This window comes from Quercus suber, unplaced genomic scaffold (assembly GCF_002906115.3).
Source record: "Quercus suber isolate HL8 unplaced genomic scaffold, Cork oak 2.0 scaffold_391, whole genome shotgun sequence".
In the NCBI taxonomy this organism is placed as follows: Eukaryota; Viridiplantae; Streptophyta; class Magnoliopsida; order Fagales; family Fagaceae; genus Quercus; species Quercus suber.
Genome location: NW_027069843.1, coordinates 187,647 through 213,143, shown reverse-complemented (window position 1 = coordinate 213,143; position 25,497 = coordinate 187,647). Strand labels below are relative to the sequence as shown.

The following is a 25,497-nucleotide window of genomic DNA, read 5'->3' as shown; positions in this document are numbered from 1 at the left end:
AAAATATTTGCAATCTGGTAAATCTTAGATTTTCTGGAATGGGCTGTCATTATTTGTACCAAGTACCAACAACCATTAGCTTTATTTTGTGCTTGGAGTATTTTTCTTATTTGTAGTCAGTAACATTCATAGAGAGATTGAATATAATAAAATTCCAGCAACTTATTTAAGCCTAGAGGGTGTGGTTGCCTTCTACCATCTAAATTGTGATTGCCTAGGAAAACTTAGGTGTGATTGCCCAGGGTTTATCTTGCTTGGTTTCTTGTTCTATTCACTGTTTTATCACCAAATATCCATCAAATTCATTTAAGATCTAATCTTTTTTATTACCTAACCCTACCTAAACCCCTAACAACAAACCTTATTCAAGAACCCTTATTTAATATTGTATTCCTAATGATCCTACATCAAAATTAGTATCAGAGCCTTCTCTCTCGCTCTCTCTCTCTCTCTCTCTCTCCAGGAAACTCCCCCCTCACTTAAACCAAAAAGGAAAAACAAAACTTGGGATGTTGGGTCTAGGTTGATACAAATTTCAGATAACTGATTTATTTATTTATTTATTTTTTTGGGAGTTGTACAGGTGAAACCTTTGAATGAGGAGTTTGACTAGACAATTAAGTTGGTGGAATAAGGAAGATTCATTGAATGAGTACATAGTTTGTATATTTTATGGGCATTAGGTAGAACCAGTGAGGCTTAAGTTTTATCAATAATTAATGAAGAGTGATCATTCTGTTTCTAACTTTTAAAAAGGAAAGAGGACCGGGAACTTTTCATTTTATAATGTTAATTAGTCCATTGTTAAACCAAGCTGATTTTAACTTTTCTATTGTTTTCATTTTCCCCATCTGCTTTGTAACCTGATTTATGTGATCTTTTAATGTAGTTTAGTAATGTTGGTCTTCTGCACCTAATTAAACAATAACAATATATCGCATTTAAATCGGTGCCTTTCTTTCTACACACCTTGCAGGTGCTGAATGCATTGGGGTTCCAGACCATGTTCATGTCTGCTCACTAGTTTTTCTACACATCTTTCACAATTAACCTTGGAATGTTCAGTTATGGTTGGTACCCAAATGAACCTCTCTCATATGAGGCTGAGTGGTGAGACCCTGTAACCGACTTTGGGTACATTTACAATGTCTACTTGTCATTATTAAGTTTTTATTTGTTGAGCATAGTGAACATCTCATCATTCTGTAAAGTGTTTCGTATTTTTCATGTAACTTCATCAAGGATATTTCTTTTTTTAACGCAGCTTCTTAGTACTTTGCAAGATGAAGTTTCTTATTTGGTTTTTATTTATAGATTCTGGGGAAATATTGATATGGCTGTTTAGATGTTGTCATGCTGGAGATCAAGAAACCTTTGTCAACCCATGTGGTACATTTTGAATGTTTAGATCTTAAAAGGGATCACACTTTCTAGCAATTGATGCAGAGAACATTGTTTAGGTGGCAGAATTGCTGAGATCTTTAGTTTACATTTCTGGTTAGTTCTAGATCTATTGTGTTACACCTCTTCTTTGGCTGAAGCATATGGTGTGTACCGGATATACATTTATGATTTGTCTTGAAAATTCCTTATGCAGAAGGCTTGATATATATTTCACCAACCTCAGAACTGCTTGCCGAAACTTTTGCATCAATTATATCACACAAGGCTGAGCTCTGCTTGACCTAGGGATTCCTGTAATTAAGTTTAATGTGCTTCATGATCTTTGCTTTTCACTGAGATCTCCTTTAAACAAGAACATGAAGAATCCTTGTTTCAAAATTCCTGCTGTTTATGTGTGTGGGTGTGTGTGTGTGAACCTTGAATATAACATGTTGCATATCTTCAAATATCTAGTGACTTTAAAAGTTACCGACTTCTGAGTACAGATTTTTTACAAGAATATTACAGTTTTTTTATTTTTATGTGTGCACATCATCTTTACCCTGTTTTTCTTTAATATAATGTTGCATGTCTGTAAATATCTAGTGAGTTGCTATGATTTCTAATCAGGTTTTTAATAAGGTTACATTTTTTTCCCTAGAAACGTGTACATGCCCTTAGAATATAATCTACAACATTTAGAATAGAGTGGCTGATATCATATAATCTAAAAATTATTTTTTCAACCCAATGATGTTCCATCTAAATGTAGAAATACACAATATTTAAGAAATATAAAATGAAATGAGTTTTTTTTCTATTCCTTCATTTTGGGAAAAAGGGTTAGGGAATTTATGGTTTAATGAAGTAGCAATAATCAACAAATATAATCATTAAAATTCTTTGATTCCCTTAATTTTATATTTTAAATTTAATTTATGTTAAATAAAAATGAAATTTATTTATATGGCCTAAACAAGATCATGTCAAAATGGGTTAAACTGTATTGACATGAATAATGAAAAAGATCATTTTGGATTGATTGCGGCTTTCACAGATCAACACAAAATTGACCAATTTATTAATCTTGTTAAAGTGGGTTGATCCATTTTGGCAAGAATCTATGCATATAAAATTATGTCTTTGTTTGTGTCATGTTTGCGTGTCGTGTCAAACATTGCTTTTTTGACACCCTTGCTAAATGGGTTGTGTCATATCCAACTGTGGGAAAAGCTGTTTTAGTCAAATTTGTCGAATCATTTCTCCAATACCCTTGCCTAAATTGTCAATGCATCTTTTCTTGCTTCTTATCTAAAGTTACTTTATAGGTTCAAATTGTCAATCAAACTTTTCTCTTTTCCTTCCCACCTTCCTTCGATTTTTAGTTAAGTATTTTACTTGTCAAAAAAAAACCTGATGGTAACTTTTTTTTCCTATTATCTTTGGGCCTATTTGGTTTTACCTTACCTTTTTTTTTCGTTTATTTTATTTATTTTCTTTTTGTGGGTGGGGGAAGAGGGTGTTGGTTGGAAATTATAGTGATTTATCTTCTTCTTATGTGTTTAGAATTAAGTTAGTATATTCAGCCAAATGCGCAAGTCTGGACTCATCTGGTTGGAGTTCAAGGTCAGTAGGGTGATTTGTTTTGTTTAAACTTTGAATTTTAGCTAGCAGGATGGCTCCTCAATCTTGGTGAATATTGTGCTAGACAGGGCAAGATATGGTAAGGCAGGGTGTTTTTATGCATTTTTTTAGCTTGGTTATAGAATATGGTTAAGGAATGCAGTGCAGGACAGATTGCTTTCCATTGCTAATCATATGCAGGAGCTTTAATTTTTCAGACAGGTTTTGTGATGTATGGGATGGGTCTAGTAGAATAGGAATTTTGGTCATGGAATTAAATATCTTATGGGTTTAATTCAAAAGCTTCAGGCCTGGTTTGCAGAAAAAGCAAACCAGTTTGGGGTTTTAAAATGGTCTTGGCAGAAGGCACTTGGCTTGCATACACCCTATTGCCTGACTCTGGTTAGGTTCACAGATTACAATTATATTATCACTTGGCTTGCTTAATATACAAGGTGTAAAAAAAAAAAAAAAAAAAAAACTGGATTCAATATAGCCGGAAAAAAAAATCATAATGAATACTCGGGGCCGTCCCTCAACCCATTCCACCAAATCATGAAATGATCAGATTACCTTGATATATTTAGTTCAAGAAAATTCTAAGAAAACTAAATAGAAAGACTCTACAAGTAACTTGAATTCAATAACTTCTACAAGTAATATAGACATGGTTTCTAAACATCTTTCATCTCTATGCTTCCTTGGCCTCTTTAAAGGCTGCACTAGCAAGTGCAGACTTTTCTTACTGGCAAACAATAAGAAAAAATTGCTATTGGTTTGAATTTGAGTTTGTGGGACTATCTAGTTCAGAAAGGAATGCATGTAAAACCATGTAGTCTCACCCACCCCTTTTTCAGTAACACACACACACACACACACAGATATATATATATATATATAATATCATTCCTTGTTGGCAGGTTGATGGGACCAAAAAGTGTAATACTTTGAGCTAGTTTAGGCATGTGCTTCTTGGTTAATATTGCTGAATTTTGTGTGTTGTTTTAGGGAATTGATCCTGAAAGATCTTTCTGTTTTTTATGATTTGGTAATCCTAAATTTCTTTTCCCAGTCTAGCATGAGTTATTTTCATCAGCTTGTTTTACTTAATTTTATTATTGTGCAAAAGTACAATTTTACCTGAAACAAGTGATTTTTACAGTTTTTTAGATGAAAAAAAGAGGTGGAGAAACGGATATAATTGTTTTTCATTAGGATGAGAACAAAATTAGGAAGTATGTCCATGTGCTGGCTTGTTTGTTTCATTGAAGTGTTTTACAAGATACCAAGTCCAATGAACTTTTATTATTTTAAGGTAAATAGTGGGGGAGGGAGAGGTAGAGGTGGGGGCTTCAAACCAATACCAAATGAAACTAATTTATTACTAACAAAGTAATAATCTCATGTTTTCATGATTTCTGTGGGCTCTCGTTATAATCGTGATTGTTATTGCTATTTATTATCATCCATTGGAGCCACTTGGGTTTGGTGGTCAATTGAACCGATGGATTGTTGATTTATATGTTATCTTTCAGTCCTGTATGGTTTTTTTTCTTAAGATTATGAATGATGTTGGCTCGGTGCTGGTGGGGCTGCTTTTATTGTGACTTCTGTGTGAGCATGTTCGACTAGGTGTTAAGACTGGCAGGATGTGGATTCTGTTTATGGATGCAAATAAAATTGAGAGCACATTTTCCTTTTAAAAAAATTGTGCACATTACTGTTCTTCATTATCTGTATGAACTCAAGGTGACCTAGTTAGTGCTGCCCCTGGTTTTAATTCAGTTTGGCGAAGCCAGATCTTGTGATATTTTGCTTTGGATACATGTTGGGGATCAACATGCGGAATTATTGTGGGAGATATTTGTCTTAGAAAATAATGGCATTACCTATCACATCTTTGTCGATTGTTGTTTGATTCCTTAAATTTGTCATGTGAATTGATAATCTTTAGTATAGTGATGTAGGGCCCTTGTGAAGAATTTCTTGTTTGTTCCTAGCCAGAAAGGAAAACTAGGAACGTGTGGCATGGGTTATGCCAATGGAGATTCTTTATGACTTTCTTTTTCCACCAACACCTTCCAAGAAATTACCAGTGAAAAATTTATGAGAGAATCAATAATTCAGATATGATGGGAGTGAAGATGACTTGAACATCAAGGAAGCCGAGTATATTATTATTATGTAGGAAATGCTTTGGAGTCAATGGTTCTTTTGGATTGTGCAACCAAAGTCTATGTTCTGCGTTGGGAATTGTAGGGTTCCTATACATATTAATTTCAATATTACAATTCTACCCTTAACACTTCTCCTCAAGTTAAGGCATAGTATAAAGGGGAAAATGAGCATTTTTCCTAATTTACAAACTATTTAGCAAAATGAGCAAAATGTTATTGTTTTAAAACTATTTAGCAAAATGTTACTGTTTTTTAAACTTGTTTTAACAAAATTGAGTTACAGGTGGACCTTAACATTAGCAATGTTGATTTCTATACATATTTTACAACTTAAATTTAAAAAAAAAAAAAAAAATTTAGTGGAACTTGACATTGTTAATGTTGAGTTCTACTTAAAAATATACATAAAACTTGATTTTGAAGATATCGAGTTTTACACAAATTCCTGCAATACTCCTTGCCTTATCTTTCCTTACAAATTCCCTAAGGTATCCATTTGAATGTCGTTAGCTTTCTTTTTTGCTGATTACACCCTCATTCCATGGAGGTCTCAGAACTCGTACCAGAACAGAAAAATGCTCTTGGATAGATGCCAATTTAGAGCTCCCTCCAAACCAACAAAACCCAAAAATATCCGCCTTCATCCTATTGGGTAAGATCATAACCTATAAGAATTTAGGTAATTTAGGTAGTTTAGGTACAACTACAGTCATCGATGTAGTCAACAGAGCTTGGAGACCAACCTTTCAAATCCGGGTTAGTTGTTTGGATAAAAATACCTTCATGTTGTACATTAACCACGAAGCAGATATGACCAATGCCTATCGCAGAAGGCAATGGTCTAATAGAGGTGGATACCTAGTTTTAAAACATTGGAACCCATCTTTAGCATGGCAAGAAGTACCTTTTGCAACTTCAACTTTCTGGGTACAGGTTCATGGTTTCCCTGTGCTATGGAGGTGCCTTAGTAATCTTCGAAAAATAGGAGAAAAAGCCGGTAAAGTTGTAGAGATGGACCTTGCTAGCAGGGATGGCGGAGCGTGGAAACGGTTTACTTGTATTCAAGTTGAAATCAGCCTCTAACAACCCCTTATGCTTGGCATCTTCCTCCCAAGAAACAACCTTCCTCATCTATAGATTAGCTTGAGATATGAGAAGTTGGCAGACGTCCGTTACTGTTGCGATATTATCGAACATGAGACACATGCATGCCAAGGTAAGACCTTCCTCATCTATAACCCGTTTGGGCATGATTTTCTTGCATTAGGGCCGTTGTTGAAAGCAGAGAACAGCTCTATGCCTCCAGAAATATTCCTTTACTCCGACAGCCTTTTGCTACCAATCTCCCCCTCTGGAGCAAATTCAAACACAATCAATCCTATCCTGGTGGCATAAGCAAGCAAGGCCACGTCAGCTAACCAAGACAAACAACACACTTCACGAAAAGGCACATACCTCAGGAGTACGAACCAACGTGACAGTGCATTACACTGCAGCCTCCCAAGGTAATGGTATTATGGTGGGGACCAGTAATCATCAGTAGGCAAGCTCATCCGAACACATCAGCAATGTCAACCTAATCCACGCTGAGAACAATTGCCTCTCCTCTCCTAAAGCCTATAAATTGCCTGAAGCCCAACTCCTGTCACAAGCCTAAAACCATTTTTCACTCAATGAGAATTTAGAGGACACCGACCCCCTCCCTTCCCACCTGGCTTCGACCCACCCTTTTTTGGCCCAAAACTAAACAGCCCTTTAAGCTCTAATGTTCAACTGGTAACAACGTCTGACCTAATCCATATAAATTATCCTTCCCCAAACTCACCCATACCACATCACCTACATACACAACGAAACCCAACCCCCCATTTACAACCTGTGATCACACCACCACAACCCAGTCAAGATGATTATACCAATAACAACCCATCTTTGAAAAGGAAGGATTCTCGGCATAAACTTGTCTTTCACTCCAAAAGAATCAAAATTGCAGACGATGCTTTGGAGGCAATCATCCTTGATCCTAAATTAGTGACCTTCAACCCTAAATCAAGAGTTGAGCTTTTCATCCTAGGGGAAAGGCAAATTGCATCAAGTAAAGAGACCACTGGCCATCAAGGTGAGTCAATTGAATCATCCAACCCCAGATACATTGATGTTACTATTTCCCCCATTGTTCCCAACTATGGCGTTTCATGCTCTAATTCTTCTACTGTGGTCGAGGAGGTGGGCCTTATCAAACCCCTAACATCCCTATGAAGGTCCTTGGTTGGAATTGTCACGGCATTTGCAACGCTGCGACAGTCAGAGCCCTTAAGGCTCAAATAAATGGGACTAGCCCAGATGTTATCTTTCTTTGTGAAACTCAGGCGTCGACCTCTAGGATGGTTAATGTCATGAATTCAATAAAGTTTGTTGATATGTGTGTGGTAGAAGCTAAGAGCTTTGCAGGTGGTATTTGTATCATGTGGAAGTCCGATCTCATGTGTCAACAGGTGGAGCACAATAAAAGCCTTATTGTGATCAAGGTCTTTGATGTCATTTGTAGCTAGCTCCTTGTAGGCTTTTATAGCCCTCCTTACCTATCCAAAAAGCAAAAGGCTTGGGGGAATCTCATGACGCTTCTTGAGTGGTGCCAACTCCCTTAGGTTTGCATAGGTGATTTTAATTTCACCACAAATGACAATGAATTTCTTGGAAGAAATAAAGGTGAAGCTGGTTCTTTAGCCAACAATTACTTGAAAGAGCTTATCTTTGAGTTTGGAGCTATTGATCTGGGCTATTTGGGCAATTCATTTACATGGGCTAGAGGAAGTTGGGGAAGCTCTGCTATTAAAAGAAGATTGGACAGAGGCATTGCTAGTATATCTTGGAGACTAGCCTTCCCTAAAGCTGCTGTATCTCATCTGGGTGCAATTAATTCAAATCATGCACTAATTCTCCTTAACACAAACCCCGAAAACAACTTCGCCCATTGACCTTTCCGATTTGAAGCGGCCTGGATTAGAGATAATGGGTGCAACTCTGTTGTGGAAAAGGCATGGGAGAGTGTTTCAAGTGGCACCGCCTTTACTAAACTGTTTAAAAAGCAAGATGCAACAAGGGAAGCACTTCGTAAATGGAACAAGGAAGTGTTTGGGAATTGTTAGGATATGATCAACCACCTGATGGGGAACATTAATGAGGTCCAAAGAAAGACTCTTTCAGAGGAAAATGGCAAAATCGAGGAAGCACTGCAATTAGAATTATCAGAATGGTTAATGAGAAGTGAAATCCTATGGAAGCAAAAATCTAGAGAGTTGTGGTTGAAGAAAGGGGACAAAAATACGAAATTCTTCCATCTCTCTACCATCATTAGAAGAAGGCATAATAGCATTGATGCGATTAAGTCGTAATAGGGTCAGTGGGTAACAAGCTCAAATCAGATCAGGAAGTTATTATACTCCTCCTTAAGAAAATGTTTATGGAAGAGGATGTAGCATTCCTTGAGCAGCTGGAAAGCCTTATGCCCAATTGCATATCCGAGGAGGCTAACACAATCCTTAGAAGTATACCATCTTCGGAGGAAATAAAGGAGACCTTGTTTTCAGATGCATGACATAAAAGCTCTTTGACGAGATGGATTCCTAGTGCTCTTCTACAAAGAATTCTGGCCTATTGTTTGGTGACACAGTTATCCGAGCTGTTACCTCCTTCTTCGAAAATGGTAGAATGTCTAATGAGGCTAATAGCTCCCTCATCATCCTAATCCCAAAAACCCCAAACCCTTATGCGGTTAAAAATTTTCAATTCATAAGTCTTCTGTAATGTGGTTTATAAGATCATATCCAAGTTACTAGTAGCAAAACTCAGACCCCTTTTACATAAGATCATTTCCTCTTGCAAATCTACATTCATCCCGGGGAGATGGATTGCAGAAAACCAAGTTATGGTTCATGAGCTTTTACATAGCTTCAAGGTCAGAAAAGTTAAATCGGGTTTCATGGCTATTAAGATTGATCTTCAAAAAGCGAATCAATTGGAGGTTTATCCAAACGATGCTCTTGAACCTAGGTTTTAATGATACTTTTGTTAACTGGGTTGTGGCCTGTATTTCTTATGTTTCCTTTGAGGTGCTTGTCAAATGGAGGTAGGCCTGATCAATTTAAACCTAGCAGAGGTCTGAGACAATGTGACCCACTCTCTCAGTATCTCTTTATTTTGGGTCAGGAAGTACTGTCTAGAATGCTTGACAGGGAGCTTGTAGCTGGTAATATTAGCAGTGCCAAAGCAAGTGTAAGAGGTCCAGCCTTAACGCACATGATGTATGCTGATGACATCGTGCTATTCTCTAAGGCAACCAGGAACGATGCTAGGATCCTATCTGTTAAGAACAGAGTATTTAGGTAGTTGAATTCGAGGTCAACTGGGCCTCCAAATCATAGACAGAAATTAGAGATTAAAGATAGGGAAGAAGACAGAGAAAAGAGAAGTATTCAATTCACAAAAATGGTTCAATGCCTCCCTTACAATCTGTTATCCAGTTATATACTTGTAACCCCTCCAATCATAACTGTGTAACTACCTTCTAACTACCATGACAACTCACAATCTAACTAACTCTTACATAAGCTAACACACTCACACAACTCCTTACACGTGTTACTAATTATAACAGATATGCATAACAACACTGGAAGCCCTCCCATGATCAGCTGTGCACTCATGCTGCATCATCAACTCCTGCCCTTCCCATCAGCAACTTAGGCACCCTCTGTAGTACCCTCTCATGCAGCCCCACATGCATTGGCCATCAGCACCACATGCACTCGTGCCAACCTTATCTTTAACTGAATTCCTAACACTATCCAATTGCCTAAACAAGGATTGCATATGGTCTAGCCAGAGCATTAACAAATGCAAGTCCGGTATATTTCTCTCCAAGCACACTACAGACAGTGTTAAAAGATCCATAAAGCAGTAGCTCCAAATGAAAAAACTGAAAAAAGCTGCAGAGTATCTTGGCGCCCCTTTGTTCTTAACTAGATCACCATCTAAAGACTTCAAATTTCTTGAAGAAAAGCTGGAAGCTAAATTGTTCGGATGGAGGAGCTGATGTCTTTCTTGGGCTTGGAGATGCACTCTAATTAACTCGGTAGCCCAAGCCATCCCTAACTACACTCTATCCTTATTCAATGTGCCAGCTAAAAACTGTGACAAGCTGGATTTGCTCTCAAGGAGATTTTGGTGGAAGCCCAAAGATAAAGACAGTAGATTTATTGCATGGAACGCCTGGGACAAGTTATGTTGTCCTAAGAAGCAAGGTGGCCTTGGTTTTAAAAGGGCAAAAGATGTTAATTCAGCATTACTAGCTAAGCTTGCATGGATGGTGGTTTCTAGGAAGTAGATTATATGCATGGAAGTCTTGCGAGCTAAGTACAAGGTAAGCAAAAATTGGATTACTGAAGAACCTGTCAAGTCAGCTTCCCCGTCTTGGAGAGCGATAGAAGCTGTTAAAAAACTGATTGAGAAAGGTGCTTGCTTCTTACTAGATGATGGAAAGTCTATTGATATATGGACTGACCCGTGGGTACCATGGATTGATAATTTCAAGCCTCAACCTAGAGTGGAAGAGTACAAACAGTTCCGCATCAAAGCATTCTAGCTTATTGACTCCACCACCAGATCTTGGAATGTAGGAATGGTAAGAGAAATTTTCACCCATACTGATGCATATGCAATTCTCACCCTTCCTATACCTTTTACTCCAAAGCAAGATAGACTTATTTGGCTACCTGATTCCAAAGGTGTTTTTTTTGTCAAATCCGTCTACAAAGTTACATTTAATCATCCACCAGCAATGATCAATCCCAAACACAATGGTCGAAGCTGTGGAAGGCCAAGTTCCTAGAGCGCCTCAAATTTCTTATTTGGAGAATTGGAGCTAATGCGATTCCTATTAAAGCAAACCTGCAAAGAAGAATTCCACATATTGATCCGACCTGCTCTCTTTGCAACTCAGGGGAAGAAACCAGCACCCACATGTTCTTTGAATGCAATTTTACTAGAGCTCTTTGGGCATCAGCTTGCTGGGGTCTCAGAATAAATGCCGCTTCTATTAATTCAAATGAAGACAATATCAAAATCATTATGACACCTCCAAATTATCCGGTTCCAGTTTATGAGCAATGGTGTATTTCCCTTAATATGGCCCTCATTGTTGACGAGATATGGCAGACTAGAAACCTCATACAGTTCCAAGATGGCAAAGCCGATGTCCTCAAGGCCAAGCATAATGTCCAAACAAAATTCCTTGGGATTTTAAAGGTGTTATCCCCGGCCATCCAACCCCCACTAGAGCAAGTTATTGTAAGATGGAGCCCACCTCCTCAAGATTGGATCAAAGTTAATGTGGATGTCGCATTAAACAGCTTCTGGTTAGCATTAGCGGTTGTGGCAAGGGACCATCGTGGTGAAGTCTTGTTCTTGAGGGGAATAAGGCATCATTTATGCAGACTAGCTCAAGCAGAAGCCGATGCCCTCCTATGGGCAGTGAAACTAGCAATCCAAGAGCAATGGAGCGCTGTCATATTCGAAGAGGACGCTAAAATCTGTATAGATGCGTTGTCAAATTCTGAGCTTATCCCTAATTGGCATTCGACCACTACTATCAGTAATATTTGTTGTCTTTCTTCTCATTTTACTGCTGTAAAGTTCAGTTGGGTTTGGAGACTTGGTAATTCAGTAGCCCATGAAACTGCTAAATTTGCCTTGAACTCCAATTTAGATTTTTGTTTCAATAATGGAAATCTCCCACCCTCCCTTAAGGCTGTTTGTATGGGAGATTCCTCTATTTGTTCCTTTTCAGTTTAATGGATATGCAGTTTATTAAAAAAAAAAAAAACACACAGACATATAGCAAATCCATGCTGGTCTTGCACCTAGGTTTAGTAAACTTATTGATAACTTGAGTTCTTGTTGCAGCATTTCGAGTTGCAATTATACGACCTACTCTTTCTCACACAAGATGATAACCTACCTATGTATGTTTAATTCACCCATGAAACACATGATTAGAAGCAAAATGAATTGTTGCTTAGTTGTTGCAATATATAGTTATAGGAACTTGCACATCTAATTTTAATTCCTCAAAAAGTTGATTGATCCGCTTGTACTTAGCTAGTTAGTCTCTGCACTTTATGTTGAAAGTTAACTATGCTTTCACTTTATCAAGTGATCAAATTTTTTCCTATAAAGGTGCAAATATTAAATGGTGGATCTTCTATCTGCAATTGATTTGGATCAATTTGAACGTTTAAATTCTTCTCTATTATGTGAACATTGACCCCCAAAGATAAGCCTTCAAACGTGGATGATGGAGAGTTGTCATATATTGACTCACTACACTACCAATAGAGAGAGAGAGAGAGAGAGAGAGTACATTTTCCAATCAAATAATGATATTTGTCAGAATTTGATGACCTAACCCTCAAATAGTCACATCAAGATCCAGAGGCGTCTTTGTGGGTTTAGCATCTAACTAGCCTGTTTCTTCTCAATAATAACACATTTTTCTATACAACAAATCAATTCCAAAAAAATAGTGTAACTTTTCCAGATCCTTGGATTAAAACGAACTTTGAAAAAGTGCATTCAAACTCTGAAATTCCCTTGTGCATCCACAGCACTAAAACTAATCATAAAAAGTTATTTTATTTATTTTACATATTTATTTTACAAAACATTTAGTAGTAATAGATCTATTTTAACTTTAAAATTAATAAAATAATATAAATATCACAATAAAATAATATATCTACTACAATAAAATAATACATTCCATTACCAAAAAAACACCACAAACTGATCAATGACATAATCTACAACTACAGCCAACCAAGAACAACCACCTAATAACAGCTAGCAAGTCAAGAACAACTATTCACAACCACTGCCAAAAATCCAAATTTGCTAAAAACCACCACACAAATCATCACAAAAAAAAAAAAAAAAAAAAAAATCAAATTCAAGCTAACTTGGCCTAATTGAAGTGATTTTGATATTTTTTTTTTATAGTAATAAAGTTTACTTTTAATAATGATTTCTTTCATTTTGCAACATTTAAATAATGATTTCCTTCATTTTGCAATATTTTTTATGAGTGAAATTTTTTCCCTTTCCACCATTTTGAGTTAGAGAGAAAGAAAGAAAGTGAGAGGAAAGAAATAGTAGCTGAAGCTTTGGAGCTATAGTACTAGTAATAGCTTTGACTCTCCGATATTTCTCGTGATTTGCATTTCAACCCTCTCTCTCTCTCTCTCTCAACCTCTAACCAAACCCACTTTGCTTTCTCTCGTGAGCTCTAACTAGTAACCATCTTCAACAAAAATCAAAACCTCAGAAGAAGAACAAGTTTTTTTTTTGTTTGTCTATCCCTTCCAAAAAAAGCCTGTCTTTTTTTTTTTTTTTTTTCATTGCTTATTGATCACTTTGTCTCTCAAGGAGGTGGGTCGGCGGTGTGGGGAGGTGGGTCAGCGGCGTGGAGGACTGGGCGAGATGGGTCTTGGCGATGAGGGAAAGAGAAAAAAAAAATGAGAAGAAAAAAGGAAGAAAGAAGAGAAGCTGGAGAGAGAGAAAAAGAAAGAAAAGATAAAATATTTTTTTAATGAGAGAAGAGAGAGAGAGAGAGTTTAATAATATATATATATATATATATATATATATATATATATATATATTAGCTATAGTACCATTGCTGTAGCATGTATTATAAGTATTAGAGCATTTCCAGCAAATTCATCAAATTTTTGTCCTGTTTAGAGAATGAACAGAGATTTTTACCTTTTATCTACCTACTTTTTCAAATACACTTTCCAACAAATTCTCTATCTCATATAAATATTATTTCTTCATTCATTATTTATTCTTTTCTAACAAATACACGTCTTCCAATATTTTTTTAATCAACACCTTATTATTATAATAGAAAAAAACATTTGAAGAATGAACAGTAGCCCATTAGATTTGATGAGCTACTGTTCATGAGTCAAAAAAAATTTAGAGTTTAGAGAATCTATTGGAGACCATTTTTTGGTTTCATTCTCTATTATAGAGAATATTTTGCCTTTAGCTATACCATTGGAAATGCTCTTAGTGGTGCTAAAAATAGCAATATAGCTATTTAGTTCCACTATTGCTTATTAATGGTAGCAATTCCGTCATCAATATGCACACTTGACAAGATCTCCCTCTTTCAAAGTTATAGGAAATGGTAATGTGATAAGTTTGATAACATTAGAGCATTTGCATCAAATAATGTGAAACAGAAAAATGTATCAATTTTACACATTCAAACTCCAAAATCATTCACATTAGTCAAGTTAAAAACGTGTAAATTTGCAAAATTACTATAATAACTGTGTAAATTTACAAAGTTATTACAGTAATCATTTAAATTTACACTGTAATTATTCATTTTGTATTTAGTTTTTTATTCTTTCTTTACGGAGAATGAAAGAATTGAGTGGATAGTGGTTGTTGTGTGTGAAGAAAAAGGAACAATTAAAAAAAATTAAGGAAAAAAATTGATATTTTAATGAATATGTAAAAATAGAGAAAGTAGGTTCTTATACTAAAATAGACAAAAAATTTTACAAAAGCTAATGTGAATGCTCTAAATCCAAAAATTATTACTTTACTACTAAACCAAGCTTTAGGAAATTACTTACGCTCATAAATGGCCTTGTGAATTCTATACACTTTATCATCCCCTTAAACATTAAACCCTAGTAATTGCTCTGTATAGTGATGATGCCATGATTTTTTTTTTTTGGGGGAGGGGGGGGGGGGTCTACACAATATTTTGGGTTAAAAAATGAATCATGTGGTCTACACAACATTTTCACAACACTTTTCCAACAAATCTAGATGATAAATCGTTATTAGTTCTAATTTAAACTCACTATTAAAATTACTTTTTTTGCCTATTAATAATAGCCAGTAACAATCTATCATTTAAAATTTGTTGTGAAAGTCTTGTGAACATAGTGCTTCTCATATAAAATAAACTATGAGTTCATTGCATATTGTTTATTAATACAATGAAGATACTAATTATTGTTACTAAGATTAAATCTTAGAAATCATCTATTGTTTTTAAATACAATAAATATATTAATTATTGTTATCAAGTGAACTCCAAGCAAGATTTAAATACAATAAACTTTTATGTATTAGTTTATTTCAAATTTGTTAAGATTTAAAAAAAAAAAGATTTAAGATGAAAAAATTTATACTTTTGTTGCTAGGCTTACTATTTTTCCTCCATATTTTAGATCAAATTGTTTTTTTTTTAGTGTTTAAAAAGACCAAGATATTGTCAAGATGATCATTGTTGATACCCATTTTTGCAACACATTTTATACAAGCCCAATTCAACCAAGCCCGACTTCCTTGTGGGCTTAATTCATGTATTATATTATATTATATTCTTTTAAGCATGGCTCAAGCCCATGAGATTTATTGGGGAAATTGAGAAAGTGTGGTTTGGAGGGTATAGGTCGGTTCCTTTTGAACCTTTTGCATAAGCCCAGCACATGCGTGCTACCAAGTGGGCAAGGGACACTGGTAGCACCTCAGGCTCCCAAAAGAGCTTTCATACTCTGGCTGATTGTGGCCCAAAGTTTTTGCCCAAACCTATTTTTGCCTTCAAACATAGTTGGCTCCCATTGGCCAATTCTAGTTGCTAGCCCTCACTTAGGTAAGCATCCCAATGGTCTGAAACAACTGAAATGGGGGAGCGAATGAGGGTTTAGTCAAGAATTTCCCCTAATGATGATAAAAGTCAGCATTTCTTTTATCAAACAAAAGCAAACCTAAAATTACTATTTGATTTACACCTTAGTGTCCCAAAACCTCTTTCANATAACCTATGACAATAATTTTTCAACATTACAATTATTACCAACTTAGTTAATTTTAAATTGACAAGAGGATATTAAAGTTTCTCTTTTCTAAAGTGGGTGGCAGCATTAATGCATTGCAATAATCAAGATTGTATTTCTTTACCTTCGGAACTTGGATAGGTCAATATCAAACTTGAGGCGCTGTAGAATTGGTACGCCTCAAACCTCAAGTTACAATGTCTACTAAGCAAAGTTCCACCTCGAAGAGAAAAGCATCATGTCTCAAAATCTCTTAAGGCAGACAGCAAACAACTATTACAGTCATCTTCAGATATGTCCCTGGTACATTGAACAAGACCATAAATTGTTTCCGTTGAAAGTTTAATTTCCCCAGTAATAAACATTCGTTTAGAAGGATCATTGGAAGCCTCAGTTGAGATGTTATTGAATAAATACGCTAGGACTTCATTATAATGAACAGCCAGAACAGGATCTGATGAATTCTGCCCCAGATTATTCAGATACTTTACAGTATAATCCATCAAGGAGAAGAACATCTGATAGGAGTAGCGAACTTGACACAGTTCAAACCATATCATTGCATCTTCACTTTTACACTGTGTTAAGATTTCCTGGCTTGCATTCCATATGCAAGTCTGACAAACTGTGGAATTGACATCCCCTACAAAGTGCTTGGCCATAGACAGTATATGGATTATCCCCAATACAGGTGTGGTAGAAACCTGTTACTGAAGTATTGGAAGGCAATGACTCAAGAAGTTGCTTGAGGTTGTTTTCAAATGGGCTGTAGAGAGTGTAACTTCCGGAATCATTGGGACAAAAGATATCGAGAAGTTCTGCACTAGCAAAGATAAGGGGCATGAATAGAGGTATAATTAAGAAAAGGTTAGCTGAAACTACATCTTTGTCCATTTTCCAAAGATATTAGCACATAGGATGACTACTTAGGCCGAAAGAAGTCGCAAAAGATATAATGTAAAGCCCCAGCCCACTTGAAAAAAATAAAAATAAAATAGAAGTCAGATTTTTAGAAGCCCGCAGATTACCACCTACCCCACTCCTCTCAACCACACAAATTTTTTAAGGCCTATTTGGTTAGGACGTTTGAACAATAGTTTTTAGTATTTAAATACTGAAAATTATAGACCCAAAAAAATAATGCAATTGGTAAAAGTGTGTGAGAGTGCCTTTTTTTTTAGCACTATGGCCCAAGGATCCTGGGCCGTGTGAGAGGTTCTTGGTGGACTGGGATCAATTCTCCGCAGCTAAAGAGCTGATTTAAGAATAGATTTGTGCACAGAACAAGCTTCCTACAATTACAAACAACTAAAAAAAAAGTATTTGTATTGAATAACATTTAACAGTAAAGGAAATGCATAATAAATGGAATAAAATGCGAAGAACATGTTAGGGATCCTCCGATTGATGAGGTATGTTTCATTAGTTTTTTTCTTTTAAAACTGTGATTACAAAGCTCACTAAAAAAAACATGGTGCAAGGTTCAAGTGAGTTCAAAAAATACAGACTTTGATAGCCATTCAGGCTTCAAAGACTTGCAAAGTTTGAATCCTAAAAAAAAAAAAAAAAAAAAAAATCACTCATAGTCCACTATTTTTCAACAGAAAAAAATTGTTCCCAAGCATTACAGTTAAAATATTGGGAAGCCAAAAGAGTTTTGGTTTATTGTTGTCCTCTTTTCGAACGGTTGAGGTCCTATAACTCTTGTCAACCAATGCAAAAAGAAAGCTGTTTTTGGTGCTTTCTTTCTTTTTCATTCTGTTACCTCTACTCTATCAGCTACTCACGTTTTGTCCCTTACTGTTTTTGTATAGGAAATATAATTTCACAATTTAGGCATAAGTGTAATTATTTGAATAGACCATCGACCCACTTAGCACAATACAAATTTTGTTTACCATTTTTTTATTTTTACTTTATATTATACCAATTACAATTTGTTATGTGCCTAATTTTTTTTTTTTAATTTTCACTTTAAACATTAGTTATTTTATAAGAAAAGTAAAAAGAATACAAAAATAAATTTGGCTCCAAATTGGTTTGAAGCTAGCTTATTCCAACATATGATGTGGCAAATAAAGAGGCCATGTACCACATAATTTTCTTAACGAGTCATATAATTTGTTTAAATAATACACATAAATAATCTTATAAATTGCTACGTAATGGAATGGAAAACCGGCTTGAAGCCAAACTTCTACCAAAACATACATAATAAGTTGTGATTTGTTTTAAAAAAAATGGAACACAAAAAGTGGCACAAATGATTTATATTTCCTTTAGCATGAGTCAAATTGTAGGTTCGAATCTATCCAAATCATGTTATTTTACTAATGATAGCAAAGAATGCAAGAAAAGTTCAAATATAAAAAAAAAAGATCCTATTTGAAGTGCATTTGCTAGGATTAATTTTTATTTATTTATTACAATCTATTAACATTTTATAGTGAGTCAGATTATATTTAATTACTTTTTATTTTATTTGCTTTTGTTACTTCTAATATAGGAGGTCTCTCTTATTTCCTCCTTAACGAGTTCAATTGAGTACTTATTAACATATTCTTATATAAAAGAAAGAACCTATCATTTTGTATAAGAATGACACACTATATCTTTACATCAACATACATCCCTTTTTTTATTGTCAAATAAGAAATATTACACTACATTTTGTTGTCGAAATTATATAAGAAGCTCAAAATTTATGCACAAATACTTTAGGTGTTGCTTTAAAAGTTTGATCAATGCTAGCATATTTGAATTATTGAAAAAATTGAGGTGCTGTTACTACTTATGTGTTTGAATTTAATTATACAAATTTAAATTTGAGATAGTAAAATGAGGGTATATCAGTATATGCTCATAAATTATCCCCCCCCCCCCAAACTAGCACAACTGGTATTTGAAAAACAAAAAACAAAAACAAAGCAAAAAACCCTGCTATTACAATTGACATTATTAGAAGACAATTGGCTAAGAATGGTGGTTACCCATTTATTATTGAATCAGATAAATAGGCATGGAATCCACCTTGGGTATTTGCATTATATGCATAGGGGAGAGAGCTCAAGAGTCAAGACCATAAGACAATTTCCATCCAAAAAAAAAAGAAAAAAGAAAAAAGAAAAAAAAGACCATAACCCAATCTCCTTCTTAGGGCCTTTTGCTATAGACAATATGATCAATGCGGTGCTCTATTAACTATATAGTGTATGTTATCCACCAAAAACAAATACAGTACTAAAAAAGAGTATGGCTGAAGTGAGCTTTGGTGGTCCATAAAGGTTTGGGGGCTTTTTGTCTGATCATAAAGACAAAGGAAGATGCTGTGTATTGGTGTACTAGAGTCTAGAGCTTTGCTTTGTGTAACCCTGATAATCTGCCCACATTTTGTCCTTTTTTTTTTCTGCATCATTCCCTTTTTTTGTCCCTACTTTATCCACTACCTCACCCAAAAAAAGGTTCTTGGGATATAGCTGGTCACACGGTTTCTTTTAGTTCTTGCACATCCTATCATTGCATTGCAACCCTTATTTTTCTTTTCGTATAAGCTAATTATGCAACCATTGTAGGTTCTGTGAAATTTTGAGACTAAAGAAGAATCACAGTGTATTTATCCATGGAAAACCCTTTTCTATTAAACCATTTAGAGTGTTGTAAATTTATCAAATATGTTATATAACTAATCCTATTGTTCAGTAGTCTCACCAAGACTTGTCTAGCTGGGATAAAGAGTAAGACAGTATTTAAGCAAGTCGAACTTATTCTTTAGGCAAGGCAATGTACAAACGGTTCTTATTAAGTGTCCTCATATTGAAGTGTGGAGCTATTAACATTTCCTTCCTTATAAATTCTTTTGGGGCCAAAAGGGTTGTGAAATGTGTTTTTAATACTATTTTTCTTTCTCAGTTCCACTCCTAAAAATGTTTGTTACTCTCTTAAAAGAAAAAAAAAAAACCTCCAAACTTATCAGTAGCAGCAAGAAACCATATTGTTTTTTTTTTTTGGTAAAAAGAAACCATATTGTTATATAAAACATTTCACCGTTTGGGGTTTTCCAACACAACCATATATCCATGATATCCATCCATAGCTTAAAAAATCAAAACAATAAACATTAAATTTTATTCTTATTGGAATCAAATTTCATAAATACAATACAATAAGCATTAGCCCCATATTACATTATGTGTACGGTTCTGCAGTGCAGTCATTGCTGATACTGATAGTGACACAATATATTATTATCCACCATACACTCGTGCATGCTGACACGGGGTCCCCACAGGCCCACACACACGTCACAGAAAATTTGGCGGTGTGCCCTGTGCTGCCACCAAAATTGTTTGCCAAACCAAGCCCATTTTAGTCATTTACTCAACCCCACAAAAAATAAACCCTAGGGTTTTTGAGCCTATCTACTGAACCCTCTCTCTCTCTAAAGCCCATTTTGTCTCTCTCATATCAGTCATTTGCATGTAGGTCCTATTTAGTATCTCTCTCTCTCTCTCATCTGGTTTTTGGGTATAATTCCTTTTTGGGTTTTGGGCTTCCTTTTTTTGGTTTTATGAATTCCTCTGTTTCTCTCTGTTTTTTCAAGAAATGATTTGGGTTTTCTCACACTTGTTATAGAGCTTGTATCACTGTAACCTTCAAGACCCACTACTCTCTCTCTCTTTGGTGTGCATGATGGATCTTAGTGAAAAGGTGAGTTTTTCATTTTAGAGTGATTAGAAAGCTTGTTTCTTTGCTTTTTCTGCATTTGAAAAAAGAAGAAAGAAAAAGAAGAGAACTGTTTTTTTTGTTTGTTTTTGTTTTTGCTTTCTACATGGGTTTGTTTGATATTAAATATGATAACAGCTGCTAATGTTGGTGTTATTATTATTCAGGAATCATTGTCTATGGATGTGATTGAGGACATGAAGTGCTGCACTGTTTGCAAGACCACAAAGACACCCTTGTGGAGAGGTGGGCCAGCTGGGCCCAAGGTGATTTTCCCCACCTTCATAACCTTTTTGCCTGATTGAGTTTTTGATTTTGAGTTGTGGGGTTTTTCTAGTTTTTGATCTTTTCAGTCACTATTTTTGCGTGTCACTCATTTCTCCATTTTGGGTTTTTGATTTTGACTCATATGGGTCTTTAGTATTTTTGGTCACTTCAATTCCTATCACGCTGGTTATTGTACACTTTTTTTTTTCCTTGAAATATGTTTGACTTGGTTTTTTGATTTAGATCAATGGGTCCCGCTACTGTTTCTCACTTAAAAAAAAAAAAATTATACATGTTATTTTAATATTTTCAAAGAGTTTCAAAAAAAAAAAAAAAAAAAATTTCAAAGTAAATCACTATTCTCATGTAATTTACTCTGCTTATTCTGGGTTTATGCTTTTGATTTTAAGGTACAGATTGGATACAGGTGAAAATTAAAAACTAAAAAATGCTGTGGTAAATAAGTTTTAAATGTGTAAATAGTACTGTAGAATCTATTTTTAATGAAAAAGTTGCTGAAAAGTAAAATTTGTGGGTCTATAAATAATAAAATTTGTGCTGAAAAGTCAGAACAGTAGCTGCTACAGTAAAATTTAGCTGGAAACGCATAACAAAAAAAAAAAAAAAAAGCTGAAAAAACGCAAACGTCAAACGTGATTCAGAAACGTGCCAGCCAAACGAGCACTAAGTGTTTCTAATTTTTTCCTTTCCATTTTCCTCAGTCATCATTTGGGACTTCATCTTCAATTTGTGTTGGTTTGTGACCTTGATATTTGGGTTTCTCTGTTCCTAGCGACTGATTTATAATTATCTGAATGCCTTTTAGATACTGATTTCTTATCTGAATTTTTTAGTCTCCTCAATTTGGGTTTTCTTTGGGGGAATGTTTTTCAATTCTGTTGCATTGGTTTGAATTTTGGGTATTTATTTACTACTTTGCCAATTTGATTAGTCTTATTTTTTAATTAAAAAAAAAAAAATCTGAGATCAGTCTTCTTTGTTTGTCATTTTGTGATGTGTGTTGGTGATTTTGATTAATGGGTCTTTTTGTTTGTTGGTTTTTCAGTCACTGTGTAATGCCTGTGGGATCAGGGACAGAAAGAGGAGGAATTCTATGATGGGTTTGAGTCATGTATCATATAGGAAAAAATATAGATCAAATGCTCGTGCTACTACCACGACCACCAAATCCAATTCCAATGTCACAACCACAACCACAACCACTGCTAAAGCTGTTGGCAATGGTGGCAAAAATCTGAGAGAGTCTTTGAAGACAAAATTAATGGCTTTGGGAAATGATTTCTTGCTGCAAAGGTTACCATCAGTGATGAAAAAACAGAGGTGCCAGAGAAGGAGGAAGTTGAAGGAAGAGGAACAAGCTGCTGTGTGTTTGATGGCATTGTCCTGTGGTTCTGTTTTTGCCTAAAGGTGGAAACACACAAGAAGATGTTGATAAGATAGAGAAGACCCTAACCACTTACCAGTCACCCCAACCAACAACTATACCTTTTAATATTGTCCTTTAGCTTACTTTTTTTTTACTTTTTCTTTGATTAAATGAAATGAAATGAAAGGAAATGGAAATACCCTTGTTATTTGGGTTTTTCAAAGATAGAAAAGAAAGAAGGGAAGAGTCAGGGAAATTGAGAGATAATTGACAGAATGACATTCCTGTTTTTGGTGACATATCTTAGTAATATTGTACATATACTTGGAAGTAATAATATATAATCTTTTTTTTTTGGTTGTATCATGTATGTACCATTTGTTCTGGTTCATGATTATTGTGGGGATTCAATTTGGATTGACCCTGAATATGAATGGGTTTTCAGCCCAATTCAGCCCAAACAATAAATTTATAGAGAGTGGGTTAAAGGTTTAGGCGCTGGCCGTCGATCACCATGCATGAACTTTCCTTATAAAAAATACTAAGAGTTTCTTTACAAATGGGGGGATGCTCCTCGGCCACAGGCCGAGGAGACCTTGTTGTTCTCCCTTTTTTCCCCCCCCTTTTACTTTACTTACTTTTCTTATATAGTTTTCATCTTCCTATCTTCTTCTTCCATCTGTTGATCATCTATTTGCCTTTCTTCTGGGCGTCCGTCCCATCAGAGGCCTTATCAGTACTCAAGTGGTTCACTCTGATCAACGTTATCCTGCCAAGGGGTTACCTCCCCATTAATGTGGCCAGGGGGGGTTAGTTGAGTGCATTAAATGCGAGGGTGACAGCTTACTTTGGGGTTAGTCTTTCCCAAAAATCATCTTTATCAGGCCGAGGATAAGGAGGCCCTCGGCGTGGATTGGGGAAAAGAGGCTTTCCCCAATTTAGCCCTGAATAGTCTGTGCTCCTCGGCATGGGCCTTGGGCCTGCTACACGATGGGCCGAGGCTATCAGGCCCACAGGCCCCACAATAGCCCCTCAAAACCCTGCTGCACGTTCCCTCGGACGGGGAGGAGGGTTTTGATACCTGCGGGTCCTCCAGACGAGTTGCCCCGCTTCAGTTTGTGTTGATGCTGGCAGCTTTTTGACTGCCCGATACGCGTTTTTAGCGTTTCAAGACTTAATGGGTGCCCACATTAAATTTTGGCGGCACTACGTTTCCCATTTTTAACGGCATGATCTTTTGCTTTTATGAGCAAGCGGTTACATTTGGGGAACCTAAGAGGGAGTATAAATACCTGTTTGAACCGCCTGGTTTCATCATTTTCGCGCTTACAATTATTGATGCATATGGTTTGAACCTGGTTCGACTTGTACACTATCTGAAGAGTATCGTCATACTTCTGTAAGTCTTCTTTTTCTAGCGACCCCAAATTTTCTTGATTTTATTCCTCCTTTTCTTCTTTTAGAACTTTTAGTTGTCTTTGGGGAATGGGTAAGTTTAAGAAGTTGGTCGAGTCTGACGAGATGATGAACAAATTCATTGTCGACTATGGAATACCCAATAATGTGAGTTTGAAGTACTGTGAAGAAGGGGAGTGGTACCTTAAGAGGAGAGAGGGTGAAGTCGTGATACCGATAGTTGCTTTCGTAGAGGGAGGGATGAGAATCCCTATGAGGCCAGTGACCCTCAATTACCTTAGGCATTTTCGCCTAGCTCCTACTCAGTGTGCCGTGAATGTATTTAGGATATTAGGGTGTGTAGATACCCTGAATGAGAAAATGGGGCTGAGACTGACTCACCATGATGTGAACTGGTGTTACAACCTTCATCACCTGAGGGGTAAGACGTACTATATGAAGACAAGGGACGATAGGGTTCGTCTCATCCAGTGTCTTTCTGACTCCAACAAGGGGTTAACCCAAGATTTCCTCATAGTGTCGGGAGAGTGGCACGACGGCTTTCATTGCCCAACAGTAAAGGGGGAGCCAGGTAGGGCATCCGAAGTACAAGACAATCTAGGTTTCAGTATTTTCAAGTTTTATACCTGTATATTCGATTTGGTTTATTAACCATAGGAATTTCGCTTTTCTCTTCGTAGATTCGCACGTCTTTGCACGTCATTTCCATCTGGTTAACAAAGCGGATTTGGAAACCGTTCTTAGGTCGGACCTCTTCTTGAACGAACCTGATAACCAGGTCAGAACTGTTCATCAAATCCTCGGATGCGACCCAGCTCAGAAATCATTCCCAGTCCCGAAGTACGTAATTAGAGCTCGTGACCCTCGGCTTACGCAGATTACCGTGGTGGAGGACGGTTTTGCTTTTACTGAGGGATCTTATATACCTGAAGGCATTCCGCTATCAGGCCCCTCTTCATCCCAGCGAGTAACGGTGGCCGAGAAAGGACCATCTAAGAAGGCAAGGGAGGTGGTTGAACTGAGTTCCTCCAAGGACGAATATAGTGTGTTTGACCTAGCTGATCAATCCGAGGACCCCTCTGGTGATCTAGGAGACCCTCATTTGTCCGAAGCCGATCTCCAGTCCTTAAGAGTTGGAACTTAGGCTGAGATGGGTTTAAAAAGACAGCCCCAAACCAATCTTCTTGACTTGCTCGAAGACGGTTCCAAGAAGGATGTACCAGGGGAGTCGCGGCCCCAGCCCCCAGCACCTCAGCCCCAGACTCCAACCATGCAAACCAGGTCGTCCTCTGTTCCTACAGTAACAGACCTTCCTACCGAGTCTCATGACCCGAAAAGGAAAAGACTTTCCAAGGGTAAGGAGCCAATGGATGGGAGCAAATCTCATTCTTCGCCCGAGGAGGGTAGGTTTCGCAGGCCTCCGAAGCAACTGAAGCTCGGTGATCAACGGAAGAGCAAGAAGGCCACCCAGCAGTCCGAGGCTCAAGCCTGGCTGCCTGCTGCCATGCTCCATGATCAGCCCCTGATGGATAACGCGTCGATGCGGGAGTCTCAAGGAGACGAGGGGGCTCTCGTGGCCGAGGCCCTGGAGAAATCTCTT

At 36.5% G+C, this 25,497-nt stretch overlaps 2 protein-coding genes and 2 long non-coding RNA genes across 4 annotated transcripts; 3 read left to right on the top strand and 1 right to left on the bottom strand.

The window, feature by feature from the left end:
* On the top strand, nt 1-1,872 carry LOC111995555 (uncharacterized). The gene is made up of 3 exons (XR_010624014.1): nt 1-1,110; nt 1,315-1,497; nt 1,598-1,872. It is a non-coding gene; the product is annotated as an uncharacterized LOC111995555 (long non-coding RNA).
* A 3,661-nt stretch (nt 1,873-5,533) lies between these two features.
* On the top strand, nt 5,534-12,121 carry LOC111995564 (uncharacterized). The gene is made up of 2 exons (XR_010624015.1): nt 5,534-10,866; nt 10,970-12,121. It is a non-coding gene; the product is annotated as an uncharacterized LOC111995564 (long non-coding RNA).
* Nucleotides 12,122-16,341: 4,220 nt separating this feature from the next.
* LOC112003659 (cysteine-rich repeat secretory protein 38-like) lies at nt 16,342-16,767 on the bottom strand. Its single transcript, XM_065761004.1, has one exon. It carries the CDS (start codon nt 16,765-16,767, stop codon nt 16,342-16,344), a length of 426 nt encoding a protein of 141 aa, XP_065617076.1.
* Nucleotides 16,768-20,567: 3,800 nt separating this feature from the next.
* LOC112034460 (GATA transcription factor 23) lies at nt 20,568-22,822 on the top strand. Its single transcript, XM_024067281.2, has 3 exons — nt 20,568-20,812; nt 20,995-21,093; nt 22,161-22,822. Exons 1-3 carry the CDS (start codon nt 20,792-20,794, stop codon nt 22,518-22,520), a joined length of 480 nt encoding a protein of 159 aa, XP_023923049.1. The 5' UTR covers nt 20,568-20,791; the 3' UTR covers nt 22,521-22,822.
* Nucleotides 22,823-25,497: the final 2,675 nt, after the last annotated feature.

Excerpts from the sequence above, each read along its gene's own strand:
- LOC112003659 (XM_065761004.1), bottom strand. The coding sequence starts at position 16,767 with ATGGCCAAGCACTTTGTAGGGGATGTCAATTCCACAGTTTGTCAGACT.
- LOC112034460 (XM_024067281.2), top strand. The coding sequence starts at position 20,792 with ATGATGGATCTTAGTGAAAAG. Across the intron at positions 20,813-20,994 it reads TGATGGATCTTAGTGAAAAG|GAATCATTGTCTATGGATGT; the intron begins GTGAGTTTTTCA and ends ATTATTATTCAG. Across the intron at positions 21,094-22,160 it reads GTGGGCCAGCTGGGCCCAAG|TCACTGTGTAATGCCTGTGG; the intron begins GTGATTTTCCCC and ends TTGGTTTTTCAG.